Consider the following 18382-nt stretch of genomic DNA (forward strand, 5'->3'; position numbering starts at 1 on the left):
TTTTTCTTTCTCTTCTCCTCCCTATCCAACAAGCCGACCCTAGTTTTCTCTCTCTAGGTTTTTTCTTCTAGTTTCTTCATTGAGGGGTGGTTTTGGGTCAATTCTTGACCTGAAATCACCCATCTTCATCGTTTTCTCTCTATTTCAATCTAAATAAGTGATTTTCACATAGATCTAGGTTTTTTCTTTTTGATTTCATCATCTAAGTGTGGTGGTTTGTTGTTCGTCGTCTTGTGCGGCGTTGTTTGATTTCCCATCTTTTTGCGGTGTTCATTTGATTCATATTGAAAGATCGATAATCCAATCAACGATTTGGGCGTCAATGTTGCAGATCCGGAGGCCATGGATATTCTGGTCACTTTAAATTTTATCATATATTTTTGTAGGCATTATGCCGTTATATGCTATTAACTTGGATGTTGTGAGTTTGTTCGTAGATTCATCCTTTACGTTTTTAGCGGCGTTGAATGATGTAATCTCTCGATTTGAATGAATGAATATCATTTTGTTTTTGTCAAAAAAAAAAAAAAAAAACTTCTTGCCATTTTGTTACCTGAGGACAAGCAACAATTTAAGTGTGTGGTTGACAACTCATCTGATGATATTTTAGCTATGTTTTCCAAATATTTATTTAGTAGCTAAAGTTATTTTAGAGATTTTTTAGAGGAGTTTCTCATGTTTAAAGAGACATTTTGTATTGTTTTCATTTGAGTCTTTGTAATTCTATTTCTTCACAAAACCGACAACTTCATAAGTGTTTTGAGTCTTTTTATTGATAAATCATGTAACTAAAAAAATCATGACATCTCATGGAGTTATGGAAGCAAGATAATAAAGAACAATGGAGCTTGAGAATATTTTGAAGACATTGAAAGGCGGTAAAATTATGTCCCAACTCCTAAGAACATAACATGGAAGGAAAACACACAAAGAACGAAGATAGACGACATTTTCGGCACATCTGACGAGGCCATGCGCCCAGGTGCATGACACTGTCATAAAGAAGTATTTCCCTTCCCCATGCACCCAAGCAGGCGCCTGTCATACGTCCCAGTGCATCACTCTGGATAAAATCTGCCTTTTACTTATTTTTCAAGTTGGATCAGTGGAAACAACCCATAATTTTTATGCGAACCCATATTGAATTATTCCTATAAATATAGAGCTTTTCACACACTATTATTCATTCATAAATCTAGCAGTGTAAAGTGAATGCAAGCATCAAGGAGAAGCAAGACGAGTCCCATCCTTTCTTTGTTTCAAGTATGTTTTGTATTTCTTCTTTGCTTTTGTATTCAGCTGCCATGATTTACTAAGCACTCTATGATTAGGGTTCTAAGATGAACAATTATTTATTTTTTGGATCAAATTACTGCAATTTCTATATTCAGTTATAATCTAAGTCTTATTTAACTTTCAATTGTTTCGATCATTATAATGCTTTTAAACCTTAGGTCTAACAACCCTAGATATCTATGTATGCGCTCTAGGTTAAGTTGTAAGAATGACAGCCTTGCCTTAACCCGAAGAAGAGCAATATGAACTTTTCATATTCGTATTTAATTAATTAGGGATTTAAAGTATGATAGTTAGATTACTATTCATCCTTTTCAAACTTGCTTAAGTCCACCTCGTTTAGGCACGATTACTATATGAAACTCTATAGGTACATGACGAATTGATAATAAAAGCCATCGATTATACAGTTCTTAGGTCATAATCAATATTGAACTTGTGGTAATCCAAGAAAAAACATAGAAAGGATTCGAATTGCCTCGAAACATTTAAATGAACCTTTGTTATTTTCCTACAATCAAATAACTACTCATATCGTGCAATTAAAATAGAGGGATCAAAAGTGCATTCAAGCTTTTTAATATTAAAAAAAGTATTCAGTGCACTTTTGACCCCTTAACTTTTAAAAAATTGTGATTTTATCCCCCCGGACAATTTACAAAATGTCACAAGACTACTAAGAATACACCACGTGTTTCAAAACAGGGGACAAAATTACTTTTTTATTTTTATTTTTATAAAACTAGGGGCCAAAAGTGTTTTTTATTTTTTATAAGATAGAGAGTTAAATTACTATTTTTTGCATTTTGCAACGTTTGTAAAGTTAAGGGGTCAAAACAACTATTTTTCTGGGAGGGGTAAATTGTAATTTTTCAAAGTTAAAGGGCTAAAGGTGCATTTGACATTTTAAAAAGTAAATTATCCTACGTGGATTGACACCTCATCAATTTTTTTTTAAATAAAAATTGTAAGAAAAAAATTAATTCGTGTGCTTTTATGTTGTTTAAAAAAAAACTTGTGTGCTTTTATAAAGATAAAGGACCTATGTTAAAAAAAGAAGATAAAAGATGGATATGATACAATTAAATAAGATAGGAAATCATTGGAGTAATCTTGCCTAAATGAACATATCACATGATAAAAATGACCCAAAATGATACAAGGGACCAAAACAAAAAAAAAAGGTTACATTGGAGGATCAAATGTCAGTTTTTAAAATGGAGGACCAACTTAAATAAGATAGGAAATCATTGGAGTAATCTTGCCTAAATGAACATATCACATGATAAAAATGACTCAAAATGATACAAGGGACCAAAACAAAAAAAAAAAGGTTACATTGGGGGATCAAATGTCAGTTTTTAAAATGGAGGACCAACTTAAATAAGATAGGAAATCATTGGAGTAATTTTGCCTAAATGAACATATCACATGATAAAAATGACCCAAAATGATACAAGGGACCAAAACAAAAAAAAAGGTTACATTGGGGGATCAAATGTCAGTTTTTAAAATGGAGGACCAACTTAAATAAGTTAGGAAATCATTGGAGTAATTTTGCCTAAATGAACATATCACATGATAAAAATGACCCAAAATGATACAAGGGACCAAAACAAAAAAAAAAAGGTTACATTGGGGGATCAAATGTCAGTTTTTAAAAAGGAGGACCAACTTAAATAAGATAGGAAATCATTAGAGTAATATTGTCTAAATGAACATATCACATGATAAAAATGACCCAAAATGATACAAGGGACCAAAACAAAAAAAAAAGGTTACATTGGGGATCAAATGTCAGTTTTTAAAATGAAGGACCAACTTAAATAAGATAGGAAATCATTGGAGTAATTTTGCCTAAATGAACATATCACATGATAAAAATGATCCAAAATGATACAAGGGACCAAAACAAAAAAAAAGGTTACATTGGAGGATCAAATGTCAGTTAAAATGAAGGACCAACTTAAATAAGATAGGAAATCATTGGAGTAATTTTGCCTAAATGAACATATCACATGATAAAAATGACCCAAAATGATACAAGGGACCAAAACAAAAAAAAAAAGGTTACATTGGGGATCAAATGTCAGTTTTTAAAATGGAGGACCAACTTAAATAAGATAGGAAATCATTGGAGTAATCTTGCCTAAATGAACATATCACATGATAAAAATGACCCAAAATGATACAAGGGACCAAAACAAAAAAAAAAAAGGTTACATTGGGGGATCAAATGTCAGTTTTTAAAATGGAGGACCAACTTAAATAAGATAGGAAATCATTGGAGTAATCTTGCCTAAATGAACATATCACATGATAAAAATGATCCAAAATGATACAAGGGATCAAAACAAAAAAAAAAAAGGTTACATTGGGGGATCAAATGTCAGTTTTTAAAATGGAGGACCAACTTAAATAAGATAGGAAATCATTGGAGTAATCTTGCCTAAATGAACATATCACATGATAAAAATGACCCAAAATGATACAAGGGATCAAAACAAAAAAAAAAAAGGTTACATTGGGGGATCAAATGTCAGTTTTTAAAATGGAGGACCAACTTAAATAAGATAGGAAATCATTGGAGTAATCTTGCCTAAATGAACATATCACATGATAAAAATGACCCAAAATGATACAAGGGACCAAAAAAAAAAAAAAAAAAAGGTTACATTGGGGGATCAAATGTCAGTTTTTAAAATGGAGGACCAACTTAAATAAGATAGGAAATCATTGGAGTAATTTTGCCTAAATGAATTTATCACATGATAAAAATGATCCAAAATGATACAAGGGACCAAAACAAAAAAAAAGGTTACATTGGGGGATCAAATGTCTGTTTTTAAAATGGAGGACCAACTTAAATAAGTTAGGAAATCATTGGAGTAATTTTGCCTAAATGAACATATCACATGATAAAAATGACCCAAAATGATACAAGGGACCAAAACAAAAAAAAAAGGTTACATTGGGAGATCAAATGTCAGTTTTTAAAATGGAGGACCAACTTAAATAAGATAGGAAATCATTGGAGTAATTTTACCTAAATGAACATATCACACGATAAAAATGACCCAAAATGATACAAGGGACCAAAAAAAAAAAAAAAAGGGTAACATTGGGGGATCAAATGTCAGTTTTTAAAATGGCGGACCAACGTAAATAAGATAAGAAATCATTAGAGTAATGTTGCCTAAATAAATATATCACATGATAAAAATGACCCAAAATGATACAAGGGAGCAAAAAAAAAAAAAAAAAAGGTTACATGAGGGGATCAAATGTCAGTTTTTAAAATGGAGGACCAACTTAAATAAGATAGGAAATCATTGGAGTAATTTTGCCTAAATGAACATATCACATGATAAAAATGACCCAAAATGATACAAGGGACCAAAACAAAAAAAAAAGGTTACATTGGGGGATCAAATGTCAGTTTTTAAAATGGAGGACCAACTTAAATAAGATAGGAAATCATTGGAGTAATCTTGCCTAAATGAACATATCACATGATAAAAATGACCCAAAATGATACAAGGGACCAAAACAAAAAAAAAAAAGGTTACATTGGGGGATCAAATGTCAGTTTTTAAAATGGAGGACCAACTTAAATAAGATAGGAAATCATTGGAGTAATCTTGCCTAAATGAACATATCACATGATAAAAATGACCCAAAATGACACAAGGGACCAAAACAAAAAAAAAAAGGTTACATTGGGGGATCAAATGTCAGTTTTTAAAATCGAGGACCAACTTAATTAAGATAGGAAATCATTGGAGTAATCTTGCCTAAATAAACATATCACATGATAAAAATGGCTCAAAATGATACAAGGGACCAAAACAAAAAAAAAGTTTCATTGGGGATCAAATGTCAGTTTTTAAAATCGAGGACTAACTTAAATAAGATAGGAAATCATTAGAGTAATCTTGTCTAAATGAACATATCACATGATAAAATTGACCCAAAATGATACAAGGGACCAAAACAAAAAAAAAAGGTTACATTGGGGGATCAAATGTCAGTTTTTATGGAGGACCAACTTAAATAAGATAGGAAATCATTGGAGTAATTTTGCCTAAATGAACATATCACATGATAAAAATGATCCAAAATGATACAAGGGACCAAAACACAAAAAATTACATTGGGGGATCAAATGTCAGTTTTTAAAATTGAGGACCAACATATATGTTTTATAATGGAACAAAAGTGTACTTAAACTTATTTTTCATATTGCAACAATTATTTAGTCTAGTTGTATTTTATGGTATAAACACTTTAGTATTTAGGAAAATAGACCCCAGTAATTCAGAGTTCGGTTCGAAGATAGTTTAAATTTGACTAAAAACTATTTCAATGAACCCCAGTAATAACTTCACCCACACACTCTCTCACGTGCACATTTCTGCTGAGTGAAGAAAGAAGAATAAAGAATGTATAATTGAAGAGTGTGTCAGTGAGAGTTACTGTATAACAAATCTTGCTCCCTGCCACATGATGCATCATAAATTTCATTCAAATTCCTCATTGATACTTCTTAAAGTCTGTATACACATTCACTTTCTTGAAAGCTTAGTACACTGTCACGAGGTAGAGCTTTGCCGTCATTACAGTCTTGTCTGACTCGAGAGATTAGTATTTACGGTTGTGCTCAGTCAGTTACATATCTGACTCGAACATGAGTATTTGCATTTGATACTCATTTGACACTAAAAATGAAGACCCTTTCTAGTCAGAGCTTGTCAACATCTAGGTGGTTTATTTTATTTTATTTTCTTTTAAATATTATGTTAATTGATGAATTCATTGAATGACCCAAATTGGTTAAATATTTGTTTGAAAAAATTGTTTTTTCCTGGTGGGGTTTGAATCTTGAAGCTAAATTTTGTAACTTTCTCTCAAATTTTTTTTGTAACTTATGATCTGTGAATTTCTCTGATATATTTGAGATGTTGATATCATATAATTTAGGGTCATTTTCACTCACTTTTTGATTATTTGTTTTATCTGTTTTGGTAGATATAGCAGAACTGTATTTAGTGATTGATGGTAATATGATATGTTACAACTCAATTACTTTGTTTCAAGATATGAATCATTGATATGATAGGGATGCGACAAGGACACTGACACGTGTTGAATATGTCTTTGATCTGAAGTGTCAGGGTTACACAAGTTAATATTACTTTTTTTTTTCTTTTTTTCTTTCTTTCTGGGTATTTCGATTTTATTTGAAAAAAGTGTTTTTTCCTAATGGGGTTTTAACCTTGAAGCTAAATTTTGTTTCTTTATGATTTTTTAATTTTGTTTCCTTATGAGTTTTTAATTTTGTTTCAAAGTTCAAGTATGAGTCTTTTTGCTTTATTGTTCATATAGTTTATCCATCATATTCATTCACCCTTTGATTAATTGTTTTATCTATTTTGGTGGGTATTGCAGGTTTGTATATGGTGATTGATTGTAATTTGATATTGGTACAACTGAACTATTCATTGTTTCAAGCTTATCAAGCACACAAACACCAGATACGACAGGGACGCTGGCAATAATTTGAGAAATAAAAGTGATTGTAAGTATTCAGAACTCAGAAGATACTACATGTGATAGTATCGTGTTTGTGTCAGACACTGACAGAGTTGGACACACCTTCGATTTGAAGTGTCAGTGCTACATATGTTGCAAGCTTATATTGTATAAAGCTGTGGAGTGGATTGTTTCTATATTTTAGAAAGTTTTCATGTTCTTCAGGGTTTAGTTTAGTGTGAAATTTGAAACTAATAGGGTTAAATGAAAGGTGTGATTTGGAGGGTTGCATCTCCGAATGGTTCTTCAAATCTGAAACCACTTTCGCGGATTATATTTTCAATTGGAGTAGTAGCAGTATTCATAACTTTTGCTTCATGGTTTTTTCTATCATACCCTATTGGTTCAACTGTTCATGGTTATTTCAATGGTGTAGAGAGTTCACAAACTTCTGGTTTATCAGTCTCTCAGAAAATCAATACAACTTCTGTTGATCTTCACAAGAATTCAAGTTTAGATTTAGTAGATAATAAAACAGTCATTGATCTGCAACCTTCCATAGTTTCCAGTGGTGTGTTAAGTGATAATAGTAGCAAGATAGAACAAATTGATACCAATTCAAATTCACAACTACCCTTGAGTGAATCTGCTTCGCCAAAAATTGTTCCAGTAACTAAGGAGGCGAGTGCGTTAGAAACTTCTGATTCGGCTCCAAAAGAACCTATTCCAATGGCTAGTACCAATTCCTCAATTATGAAAGGTAATGTTAGTTTGATACTTTGATTTGCTTTGTTCTATTTTGGAAATACAATACAGCCGTAATCGTTAGTGTTTGTATCTGTTAAGTAAGAATTTCAACAATGGACAATTCTTTCCATTCATTTTCTTGTAATCACTCTCCAAGTTTTTATATCTTCTCAGTTTTATGAATGGTTGTTTTTATTGTCAAGTAGGTTGTGATCTGTACCATGGAAATTGGATATATGATTCATCGGGACCGTTATACACAAACAAGTCGTGCCCTGTATTGACACAGACGCAGAATTGTCAGGGTAATGGGAGGCCTGATAAGGATTATGAGAACTGGCGATGGAAGCCTTTTCAGTGTGACATCCCGCGATTTGATCCGAGGAAGTTTTTGGATCTTATGAGAGGCAAGACGTTGGCTTTCATTGGAGATTCTGTGGCTCGAAACCAGATGGAGTCCATGATGTGTATTCTTTGGCAGGTTATTTTTATTCCATACTAATTTTATTTGCATAAGTAATAGAATGGTCCCATACGTGTCGGTGTCAGTGTCGTGTCTAGTATCTGGTGTTCATGGCGGTGCTTCGTAGAAATTAAATACTTAATTGCTAACGATATTTCAGGTAGAGGAACCAAAAAATCAGGGAACTCGCAAGATGCAACGGTATTATTTTGAGTCAACATCTGTAACGATTGTTCGGATATGGTCATCATGGCTTGTCAAACACAATTCAGAACCATTCGACTTTGCTCCAGCTGGTGTGGAGAAAATCTATCTCGAATCCCCTGATGAGATGTTCATGGAATTTCTCCCAACATTTGATGTGGTTGTTCTTTCATCTGGTCATTGGTTTACTAAACAATCAGTATACATCTTGAACAATGAGATAGTTGGAGGACAATTGTGGTGGCCGGACAAGTCTCGGCGTGCGAAGATCAACAGCGTCGAAGCATTTGGTATATCTGTTGAAACAATTCTTACTGCTCTTGTTAAGCATCCAAATTATACCGGACTTACAATTTTGCGTTCCTATTCGCCCGATCATTATGAGGGTGGAGGATGGAATACCGGTGGATCATGCACTGGGAAAGTTAAACCTCTTGCACCCGGTGAATTGGTGGAAAATAAGTATCTCGCTTCGATGTATGAGCAACAGGTTACAGGTTTTAACCGTGCGGCAAAAAAGGAGACAGATAGATCGAAGATGGTATTGATGGATATTACTGAAGCGTTTCAATACCGGCATGATGGTCATCCTGGTCCATATAGGAGTACTGATCCTAACAAAATTACGAAACGAGGCCGAAATGGAAGGCCACCACCACAGGATTGCTTGCACTGGTGCATGCCGGGACCTGTAGATGCTTGGAATGAGATTGTATTTGAAATCATTAAGAGAGAATACGATAGTGATAACACATCATGAGATTTTTTTTCCTTAACAGCCAAGCTGCATTCATCTTCTAAGCTCAAGAGGGCGACTTATGCATCAACGCACCTGTCTGAGGAAGGGTAGACTAGTCAATTTACCTTCTGATAGAACCATATTATAGAGCATTTAATTAGTTTTAAAAGATTCGTATGATAAGTTGTCAGCTCCATGGTTCTAAATTGTGGTCCCCTGCTGAAAAATGCGGATGCAATTTTGGTTGTGATGCCGTTACAGACACCTCTAAAAAATAATTTATGTTGCAGCCTCAGTTATAGTTGTAGATCAGAATTTAGAACTATGGTTAGCACATTCCTCAATTTTCAAGATCTTCTGCATGCCTAATCAGGTGAAATCTGTTCATGATTCTGAAGATTTGTTTGTCCAATATAAACTCATATCAGTTTTTAAATATATATATATAGCCTTGAATTGTGTACTATTGAAAGAATATTAAAATAGCCATGACATTTTGAACAATAGCTTATCATATGAGTTGAAATTAACTTCTACATCTGAATTTTTTCGGAAACTTTTTCATTTAGCTTCTCCAAAAACATATCTAACCTTAAACGGACTTGTTCGAAATTGTAAGTACTTAAACGGACTTATTCGAAATTGTAAGTAAATAAGCATAAACATTTAATGAGAAACTCCCATAAGCTGGAATTTAATCCGATTAGGCTTAAGTCATTAAATCACCATGCATAGCATGTGATAAAAGTTTATCATTCTCAGAGATTTTTATTTTTATGATGATAAACATACTTTAATAGAAACTTGGTATTGTTATTTTTGGTGTTCAATTTTCTCCTCTGATTATAAGCATGGATTTTTCTGGTAGCTGATAATTTGTAAACATGCTTCTAACAGTTCTTGCAGTAATGAAGATGGAAGATTAATGGATTGTTGGTATGCAAGCATCTCTACACTCATATGTAAGATGCATTGAGATTTTGAAGCCTGTGTTTTGAAATTGGAATGCCAACATTCTAATCGATGGGAACGCAGAATCTCCAAAACTGTGGTGTGTGTTTGTTTGTTTTCTTAGAAAAAATTGTGCTAAAGAGATCGTAAATCATAATTACCGGATTATGTAGTACGCGAATATATCGCATCCTCCTGATATAGTTTAAGCCAAACTATTATTGTAACAGGAGCATTATGATGATGTTTTTCATAGTCTAGATTACAAGATTCAACTCTATATAGACATTTCGGCCGATCCTAAGTTCGATTCTTGTGGAATAATTTTTGGTTAAGTTGTAGTTACCTCATGGTTGAACTTTAGGTAATAAAAATCGTAATTTGTAATCGTCGTAATATTTATCATGGGTAATATATCTCACAAATTACAATTTTTAGTTTCAACAATGCCCAACAATCATAACATATAACTCTAAAAATCTTATGTCGTAGGTCTTGTGATGTTGATGCTCCATTCTTCATGTTAGGGGCCAAACATGTTTTTACAGTATTTGTGAAGGATCGAACATGTCTTTTTTTTTTCCTTCTTTTTTCAATGTTTGATAGGGACTAAAGTAGTTGCTTGAATGGACATGTTAGATTAAAACGTTACACATGTCAATAGAAGAACTAGTTTGTCCCTTTTTCTGTGAGGGATCATGTCACTTTTTTCTAATTGGCTGCCACATAAAAAAGAATAAAATTTAATTCAACACTTCAAAAAGAGAACATTTGCGAAATTATTATGTTGTTATAGACACATTTTTTTACATCTAAGTCAACATAAAAAAGATATTTTGTATTGAAGAGGAGGTAAGAACTAAAGTATATCCCACTTATTTTTCCTCTATAACTGCAATCATACTTTTTTGTGTTATTTTTACACAAAAAGGGAGAATAAGATTCAACAAATTTGGAAAACTAAAGTATATTTATTTGTTTTTATTCTATCTGATTTTGTCTCCATCTAAACGATGTTTCATATAGTTAAAAAAATAAAAATAAAAAAGTTTTAAATTAATCATATTCAAGGTCGTCTCAACCAATATTAAGGCCTGAAACAAACTCTAATAATGAGTCTTTTTAAAATTTTATTTTTTTATTTTTTTATGTAATTTATATTTTTCATGTTTTTGAGATGCAAAATTGTTTATAAAATTATCATAAGTGATTTCATTTAAAATTTTATTTTCAATAGAGAATAAAGATAAACCAATAAATAAGTGTGAATCACAAAGAAACTATAAACATTGATATTAGAAAATCTAAATGTATCGCAAATGAACACATACATTCTAACGCTAAAAAATTATATTTTAAACAATCTCTATAGGTTTATTTTGTGGAGTATTTTGATAATCTTTAAGGTTCGTTCATTTTCAACGAGAGTTCAATTAAATTTTTTTATGCTCATGCTTTTATGTGTTGTTAGTGGTTTTCATAATTGAAAGAGAATGGACTGAAAATAATTGTGTTGTGGATTCATCAAGTTGATGATAAAATACATGGACGTTTCAGTGGACATTATGCACTTGTTACACAACAACCCCTTAAAGGAAGGGTGAAACAAGGAGGACAACAGGTAGGCAAAATGGAGGTTTGGGCGCTCGAGGGGTTTGGTGTTGCTCATATTTTACAAGAGATGTTGACTTATAAATCTGATCATATTTTAAAGTGCGTCAAGAAGTACTCAGAACTACGATTATTGGAGGAACAATACCTAAACTTGTGGATGCTCCAGAATCTTTTTGATTGCTCGTTCGAGAACTACAATCTTTGAACTGAATCATTTCCTTGTATCTGAGAAAGACTTCCAAATTCAAAGGAAGGAAGTTTAATTGGACTGAATCAGAAATTTTATTCTATGATTGATCAGTATAAAGATCAACACCTTCGAGTTGGATCAATTTCTCCTGAATAAATAAGTGATTGGGCAAATAAATCCTCCCTAATGGAGAAATTGTTGGACAGGTGACAAAACCTTATACTCTTCGTTACAAAACCAATAAGATTGTTTCCAGGACTATAGATACTCCCTAAGAGATACTCCCTCTGTTTCAAAATGAGTGTCACTTTAGCAAAAAAAAACTGTTTCAAAATGAATGTTACTTTACATTTTCAATGCAACTTTCATTTTTTTCTTCCAACTTTACCCTCAATATATACTCCAACCTTTCTCTCACAATTTTCAATGCAACTTTAAATTTGTTTTTTTCTTATAAAGTAAAGGGCAATTCAGTAAAAATGTTATATCTAATGATTATTTCATTCCATTTCTTAATATGTGTCCCAACACCTAAAACGACACTCATTTTAAAACGGAGGGAGTATATTCATAACAAATTATTTATTAAAAAGTTATGTATTTAATATAAAATGTACAAGTTCCAAAAGAAAGTTACTATGTTAAACTTGTTAACATGTGCAAATTTGCACATGATAAAAAAGGGTTAGCATATTCCTCTCCATTTGATAAATTGAATGAAAGTACACAATTCGGAGAGAGAGATAGACACATAAGATGGATAGCGGATTCTACCATTAAGTGGGTCCCACCATCCTTGATTATTTTTGCTTTAATTATTTTATGTAGTATTAATTAATTTCCAAATTAACTGGTTTTTTTTATGTGTGATAAATATACCAACCGGTATTATCATGTTTATTAATTTTAACATGAAAACTTTTTAGATACAAGCCGGCAAAAAACACTTTAGAATCTTTAGATACATGTAATACCTTGAAATATTATCTAAAAAAATCAAAATAAAAATCCCCTAAATATAAAAAAACTATCCAAAAACCCATAGTGCTTTTCAAGAGTTCTTCAACGGTTTGCATTCCATTTCTTAAAACGTCTCCCTCTCTTCTCTCTTCCGTCCAAACAAAGAAACTTTCTCTCTCTCTCTCTCTCTCTCTCTCTCTCTCAAATTCACAAACCTGCATTTTCCTGGAAAACCCCATTTTCATTTTCTTGAGAAAAAAGAAAGCCATTCAATTCCTTTTTCATCACTAAACTTGGTAACATTCTCATCTTTTCTTCTTTTTTCGTTTATGACCAATGTAACCAAAAACTGTTACACAAAAGTTTCTATTTCAGGTTCAAAGCATTCGTTCATAGAAGAAAAAGAAAGAATATCGTCGTAAATTTAGCATATATATTCATAATGTAGTTTCTGTGTTCTTCATTTTGTTTGTGTTTAGGTTTCTTGTTGTTTATGTTCATATTCTGCATGCATTTGGCTACAGTTTTTTTTTTAATTTTCTTTTTACATTGTTTTGAAACGTGTGAAATTTTGATGATGCTTAGTTATGAATGAATGAATTTTTGGGTTTAATTTTAATTTTCTCTGAGTTTGGTTATTTTTATTAGTTTTTTCATTGGATTAGGAAAAATGGTCTTGCACCGGTTATTAGGTAGCACCGACACTTTTAGTGGAAGGCATGTCCAGACACCCCAACGCGACACATGTGATCACGTTCATTGAAATAATTAATTTTTTTTACCGGTGTTAGTATCATGTCAGGTGTCGATGTCTATGTCAGTGCTTCATAGATCATTACAAATTTCAAATTTCAACAAACAAAGGTTGGTCTTGTTGGAAAAGGTTTGGTTAATATCTCACAAGGATATGGGTTTTAATCTCAATTCCGTTTTGACTTGTGAGGACTTTGTTGCTGTGAAATATATAAATTCTTTTGTAAGTGTTCTTTGAATCTCGGAGCTTTTCTGTCACCCTGATGCGCTATCAGGACCAACTCACCTTAACTAGGAGTTATGTTGAATTTTGAATGAATTGTTTTTGTTGGAGTTGGTTTTTGCTTGTGAGTACTGTGTCTTTGTTTAGTCGAATGCTTTAATTCTATCGATTTTTTACTTCAACAAAAAATGGTCCTTTGATTGAGTTATTACTATATATGAGATGCATCAAGTTCTATTCACTTTCTTTGATTGTTTTAACGAGGAATGTTCTAAAAGAATTTTATTTTTAAGTTGATAAAGGTGCTCCAAAATGCATAAACCTCATAATGATCATCCTCTTCCGCAAGCTGAAACAACATGTGGATCACTTCTTCAAGAACTTCAGGTACAAACCAACTTTCTCTGCAATTTCAATGAATATCTGGTAAACTTCGGAGAAATTCTTATCGTTTGTCTTCGTTTATTTTTCAAAACTAGATAATATGGCATGAAGTTGGTGAGTCTGAGTCTGAAAAAGATAGGATGTTGTATGAGCTTGAACAAGAGTGTCTAGAAGTATACAGAAGAAAGGTAGATAAAGCAAATTGCTCTAGAGCTCAACTTAGGCAAGAAATTGCTGATTCCGAGGCAGAACTTACAGCTATCTGTTCAGAAATGGGAGAGCGACCTGTACATAGTAGACAGGTTCGACATTTTATGTATTACTAGTTTCTTGATTACTGTTTTACGGCATGTATGTATCTATATACTGCTCGACGGAGAAAATAGTTTAAGTTTAATACAACAGTGTTTAATGTCATATTTGTGTGACAATAATTTGGAATGATGATATAATATTCCTAGCATTATTAGAAGCTTATACACAAATTTGTCAAAGTTTATAGTTCTGTTCGTTGTTACTGTCGAATTATGCAATCGAGATTATTTGTTCATTCATGTCTCTCATTTTTATAGTCTGGTCAAAAGGCTAGAAGCTTGAAGGAAGAGCTAGCAATGATTCTCCCGGAGTTGGAGGAAATGCAAAAACGAAAGTATGAGCGTAGAAATCAATTCAAAGAAGTTCAAGAGCAGATTCACAGTATATCAAACGAGATTTCTGGTCCAAGTGAAAACGTCCCACTCGTTGTAGATGAAACCGATTTGTCATTGAGGAAACTTGAAGAATTGCACAGACAACTTCATACACTTCAAAAGGAGAAGGTTAATTCCTTGCCTCTCCCACTCTCTCTTCTTTTTTCTCTGTGCGTGTGTATTATTGTTCTATGAACCCAAAATATCATATTTATTGCTGTTTATTACCGAGTGATGATATTTTATTTTTAATAATGCAGAGTGATCGTCTCAAGAAGGTCCAAGACAATCTGCACACTTTAAGTTCTCTCTGTTCAGTACTTGGTTTAGACTTTAAGCAGACAGTTAGCGAAGTCCATCCTAGTTTAGGAAATTCGGAAGGATCCAGGAGTGTAAATAACGATACCATAAGCCAATTGGCTTTATCTATACAAGAACTGAGAGGAGTGAAATTGCAGAGAATGCAAAAGGTATGGAACATAACTTCGTTTTATAATTTCGTTTCATGATTTTTGTTTTCTCAGGTTGAAACTTATAAATTGATTATGATCTGGCAGCTTCAAGATCTAGCAACATCATTATTGGAGCTCTGGAATTTGATGGATACGCCGATTGAAGAACAACAGGTGTTTCAGAATGTTACATGTAACATCGCAGCTTCAGAACATGAAGTAACTGAACCAAACACCTTGTCTGAAGAGTTCATTAATCATGTGAGTTATAAGCTACTGTAGAAAAAATGAGCGATTTTCATTGTTTATGTTGTTGAAAATTCCTTGAGAAGTAACAATTTCATGCAGGTGGAGGCAGAAGTATCTAGATTAGAGGACTTAAAATCAAGCAAAATGAAAGAGCTTGTTTGGAAAAAAAGAGCCGAGCTAGAGGAGATTTGTAGAAAGACTCATTTGGTTCAAGAATCTGATGCTGCGATCGAAAAGGCTATTGAGTCTGGTAATGTCCAAGAGCGATACCACTGGATGAGTGCCATTCTTTCTTTCTTCTTTAAACTCCTAAACCTGCATCTTCTTTTCTCATGCAGGATCTGTAGACCCTGCTTATGTGCTTGAACAAATTGAGCGTCAGATTTCCCAAGTCAAAGAGGAAGCTTTTAGCAGAATAGAAATACTTGAAAATGTTGAGAAGTGGTTATCGGCATGTGACGAAGAGTCTTGGCTGGAGGAGTATAGCAGAGTTAGTTTTTTCTTTCTTCTTCTTATTGTTCTTTCATATCTTTGTTTCAGTAAATTGCATCAAGTTTTGATGCTTATCATTAACAAACAATGTATGGTGTATTTGTACGGTTGGATTGGTGGTGAAATTCAATGTTTATGTTATTGAACAACGTAAATGGATCCCAACTCCCATAGGCCATATTTATCATCGCACAGGTTACTAATGTTGTTGTACATTTGTTTCTTCTAGGATGAAAACCGTTACAATGCTGGTAGAGGTACTCATCTAAATCTTAAGCGAGCAGAGAAAGCCCGTATCTTGGTGAACAAAATTCCAGGTACTTTTAGACCTTAATTGTAAGTTGTATTTATTGTCTTGGTTAATATCACCATTGCTCAATGATATTATTACTAACACTGCTTTGCTTTTCTTTATCAGAATGTCTTTTTCTTTATGTTTTATGTTTGCAGATAACATGTTTCTGTATTAGTTCGGAATGTCTTTTAATTTTCTTTTGCATGTCCATAGCAATGACAGACAAATTGACTTCAAAAGCAGTAGCATGGGAAAAGGATAAAAGCACCGAGTTCGTATATGATGGTGTAAGTACCCCTCTTAGAGATACATACAATATCACCTCAGCATCTATTGGTTGCTCATGTCTATGTCAAACTAATTTTTATTGGAATGTCGCTTTCTAGGTCCGTTTAGTTTCTATGCTTGAAGACTACATCTTATTACGGCAAGAAAAGGAGCAAGAACGTCGTAGACAGCGGGTACGAACCACTCATTGCATTTAAATGTTTTTCCAAAATAAGTTATTATCTAGTTATAAGAAAACCTTGAGAAGGAGACCCTTAGCGTGATACTTGAAGTTGCTTCTATGTGACTAGGGATTTACGAGTTTGTGTGTAAGGCCCTATAGTTAATGATAAAACCTCGAGTTTTGTCTCAAAATATTGAAGTCCAGGAAACGTGTCATTGATCTATGATTCCAGTAAATAATGGTATATTTTCTTTTATCCGGACTTGTTTCAGGACTTGAAGAAACTTCAGGTACAAATGATAGCAGAGCAGGAAGTACTGTATGGGTCGAAAAGCCCTTCAAAGGCCCAGAGTGCAAGAAAAGCGCCTAGGACACCAAATGGAAGTGCGGCTAATAGAAGAGGTACCTTTGGAGGATCAGTGCTAAAACCTGATTCAAAAGCTACTCAATCAAGCTCCACAAGGAAGACTGACAAAGTAAACCAAATTGAGCAAACAAATAACCTAGACGATGCCATTTCATGTTTCTCATCAGGTAGCTTTTTATATGCTTTGCTCCCTTTTTGTTTTGCTTTTCATTTGCATCTCCGGCTCGCAGATTTTTCACTTGGTAAGGGTTTAACAGTTATTTATAATGCAAATCTCTTAAGACTTTGTTGCCTTCAGTTTTGACTCAATTGATAAGGGGGTTGTTTTGGATGCGGTAGGCTGGTAGGTTATCTAAGCACAGATCCTGCTAAGAAAAATGTAAATGTATTTTTCTTGTCTCCACCAAGCACCTCCATCGATGTAGTTATACGTTAAATTCCCATCTAACGAAAACCATTGATTGTTGAATACCTGTTTATAGATTCTCCCACAGTGATACTTCAACTCATGTCATTTAAAATACAACCTCAGATTGTTGGATACCTGTTTATGTTTTCCTTTGTTATAGACGAAGGTTCTCCACCGGATTCTCCCAAGTACTCTTGATGGTGGGTTTTTTATAAGGCTCTATGTGGCAACATGGAACGGTTTAGGCATTTTTTTTGTTTGATGTTGTTGGAGGTGGAGGTCAAAGCCACATCTCAGCTGGTAGATTTCCCATAATTTATTTGTGTTTCTCATTTGCATGCACTTAAATCTCTTACAAGTGCTTGTTTTCGTTGTGTTCATGCAGCTAGAAGAGGATTTGATATTGCTGATTTCCCTACGAGAAAATACTCATTTGGTGCTGGAATTGTTCGGGATATCGAATCTCCTTTGACACGACAACCTTTTACTACCATCTCATCAACAATATCATCACTAGAGAATGTGGAAAATGCTGCAGATGAATTTAGTATGCAGAAGCAGAATTTGCAGAAAACATTAGCAGCTAACAATTTGCCACTCACTACTACTACTACTATCTCAAAGACAGACGCAGTGGTCGATGAAGAGAATAGAACTCCAAAAGAAAATCCTATTCCTGTCTCCACCACCACTACTACTACACCAAAGACAGTGTCAATTCCTATGAATACAGCCATGACTCCGGCTCATTTCGGAGGTGACTTGATTCAAGATATTGAATATTCCTTTGAGGAAATAAGGCTTGGTTTTTTGTTAGCATGACATTTTGATTTAGTTTTTAGTTTTTTATAGTGATGGTAATCTCAACAAGTCAATTGTACTTGGCTTTCAGGTTGTGTATATACATAGTCTACTTTTTGAA

General features: G+C 33.3%; 2 protein-coding genes across 10 annotated transcripts; both read left to right on the top strand.

Annotated features, from left to right (window-relative positions):
• The first annotated feature begins 5714 nt into the window (after positions 1-5714).
• LOC11420278 (protein YLS7) lies at positions 5715-10277 on the top strand. Of its 7 annotated transcripts, XR_005642084.1 has the most exons (6): positions 5715-6058; positions 6745-7588; positions 7782-8056; positions 8199-9013; positions 9045-9088; positions 9879-10277. XR_005642084.1 is itself a non-coding variant. In XM_039826644.1 (5 exons), the coding sequence occupies exons 2-4, from the start codon at positions 7093-7095 to the stop codon at positions 9000-9002; spliced, it is 1575 nt and encodes a 524-aa protein (XP_039682578.1). In that variant the 5' UTR covers positions 5715-6058; positions 6745-7092; the 3' UTR covers positions 9003-9013; positions 9045-9485. The 7 variants fall into 7 exon arrangements, 4 of the variants coding, with proteins under 4 accessions (XP_039682578.1, XP_039682577.1, XP_024641807.1 ...); XR_003013171.2 differs by having other exon boundaries at positions 8199-9088; XM_039826644.1 differs by lacking the exon at positions 9879-10277 and having other exon boundaries at positions 9045-9485.
• A 2578-nt stretch (positions 10278-12855) lies between these two features.
• Positions 12856-18382, top strand: LOC11420276 (65-kDa microtubule-associated protein 3). 3 transcript variants are annotated; one of them, XR_003013017.2, is made up of 14 exons: positions 12856-12992; positions 13966-14059; positions 14152-14358; positions 14629-14874; positions 15006-15215; positions 15303-15458; positions 15546-15696; positions 15785-15936; positions 16168-16255; positions 16447-16520; positions 16620-16694; positions 16957-17218; positions 17621-17760; positions 17846-17982. XR_003013017.2 is itself a non-coding variant. In XM_003619637.4 (13 exons), the coding sequence occupies exons 2-13, from the start codon at positions 13985-13987 to the stop codon at positions 18280-18282; spliced, it is 2133 nt and encodes a 710-aa protein (XP_003619685.2). In that variant the 5' UTR covers positions 12856-12992; positions 13966-13984; the 3' UTR covers positions 18283-18382. The 3 variants fall into 3 exon arrangements, 2 of the variants coding, with proteins under 2 accessions (XP_003619685.2, XP_024641525.1); XM_003619637.4 differs by lacking the exon at positions 17621-17760 and having other exon boundaries at positions 17846-18382; XM_024785757.2 differs by lacking the exon at positions 17621-17760 and having other exon boundaries at positions 14641-14874; positions 17846-18382.

Source organism: Medicago truncatula, chromosome 6 (assembly GCF_003473485.1).
Source record: "Medicago truncatula cultivar Jemalong A17 chromosome 6, MtrunA17r5.0-ANR, whole genome shotgun sequence".
Taxonomy (NCBI): Eukaryota; Viridiplantae; Streptophyta; class Magnoliopsida; order Fabales; family Fabaceae; genus Medicago; species Medicago truncatula.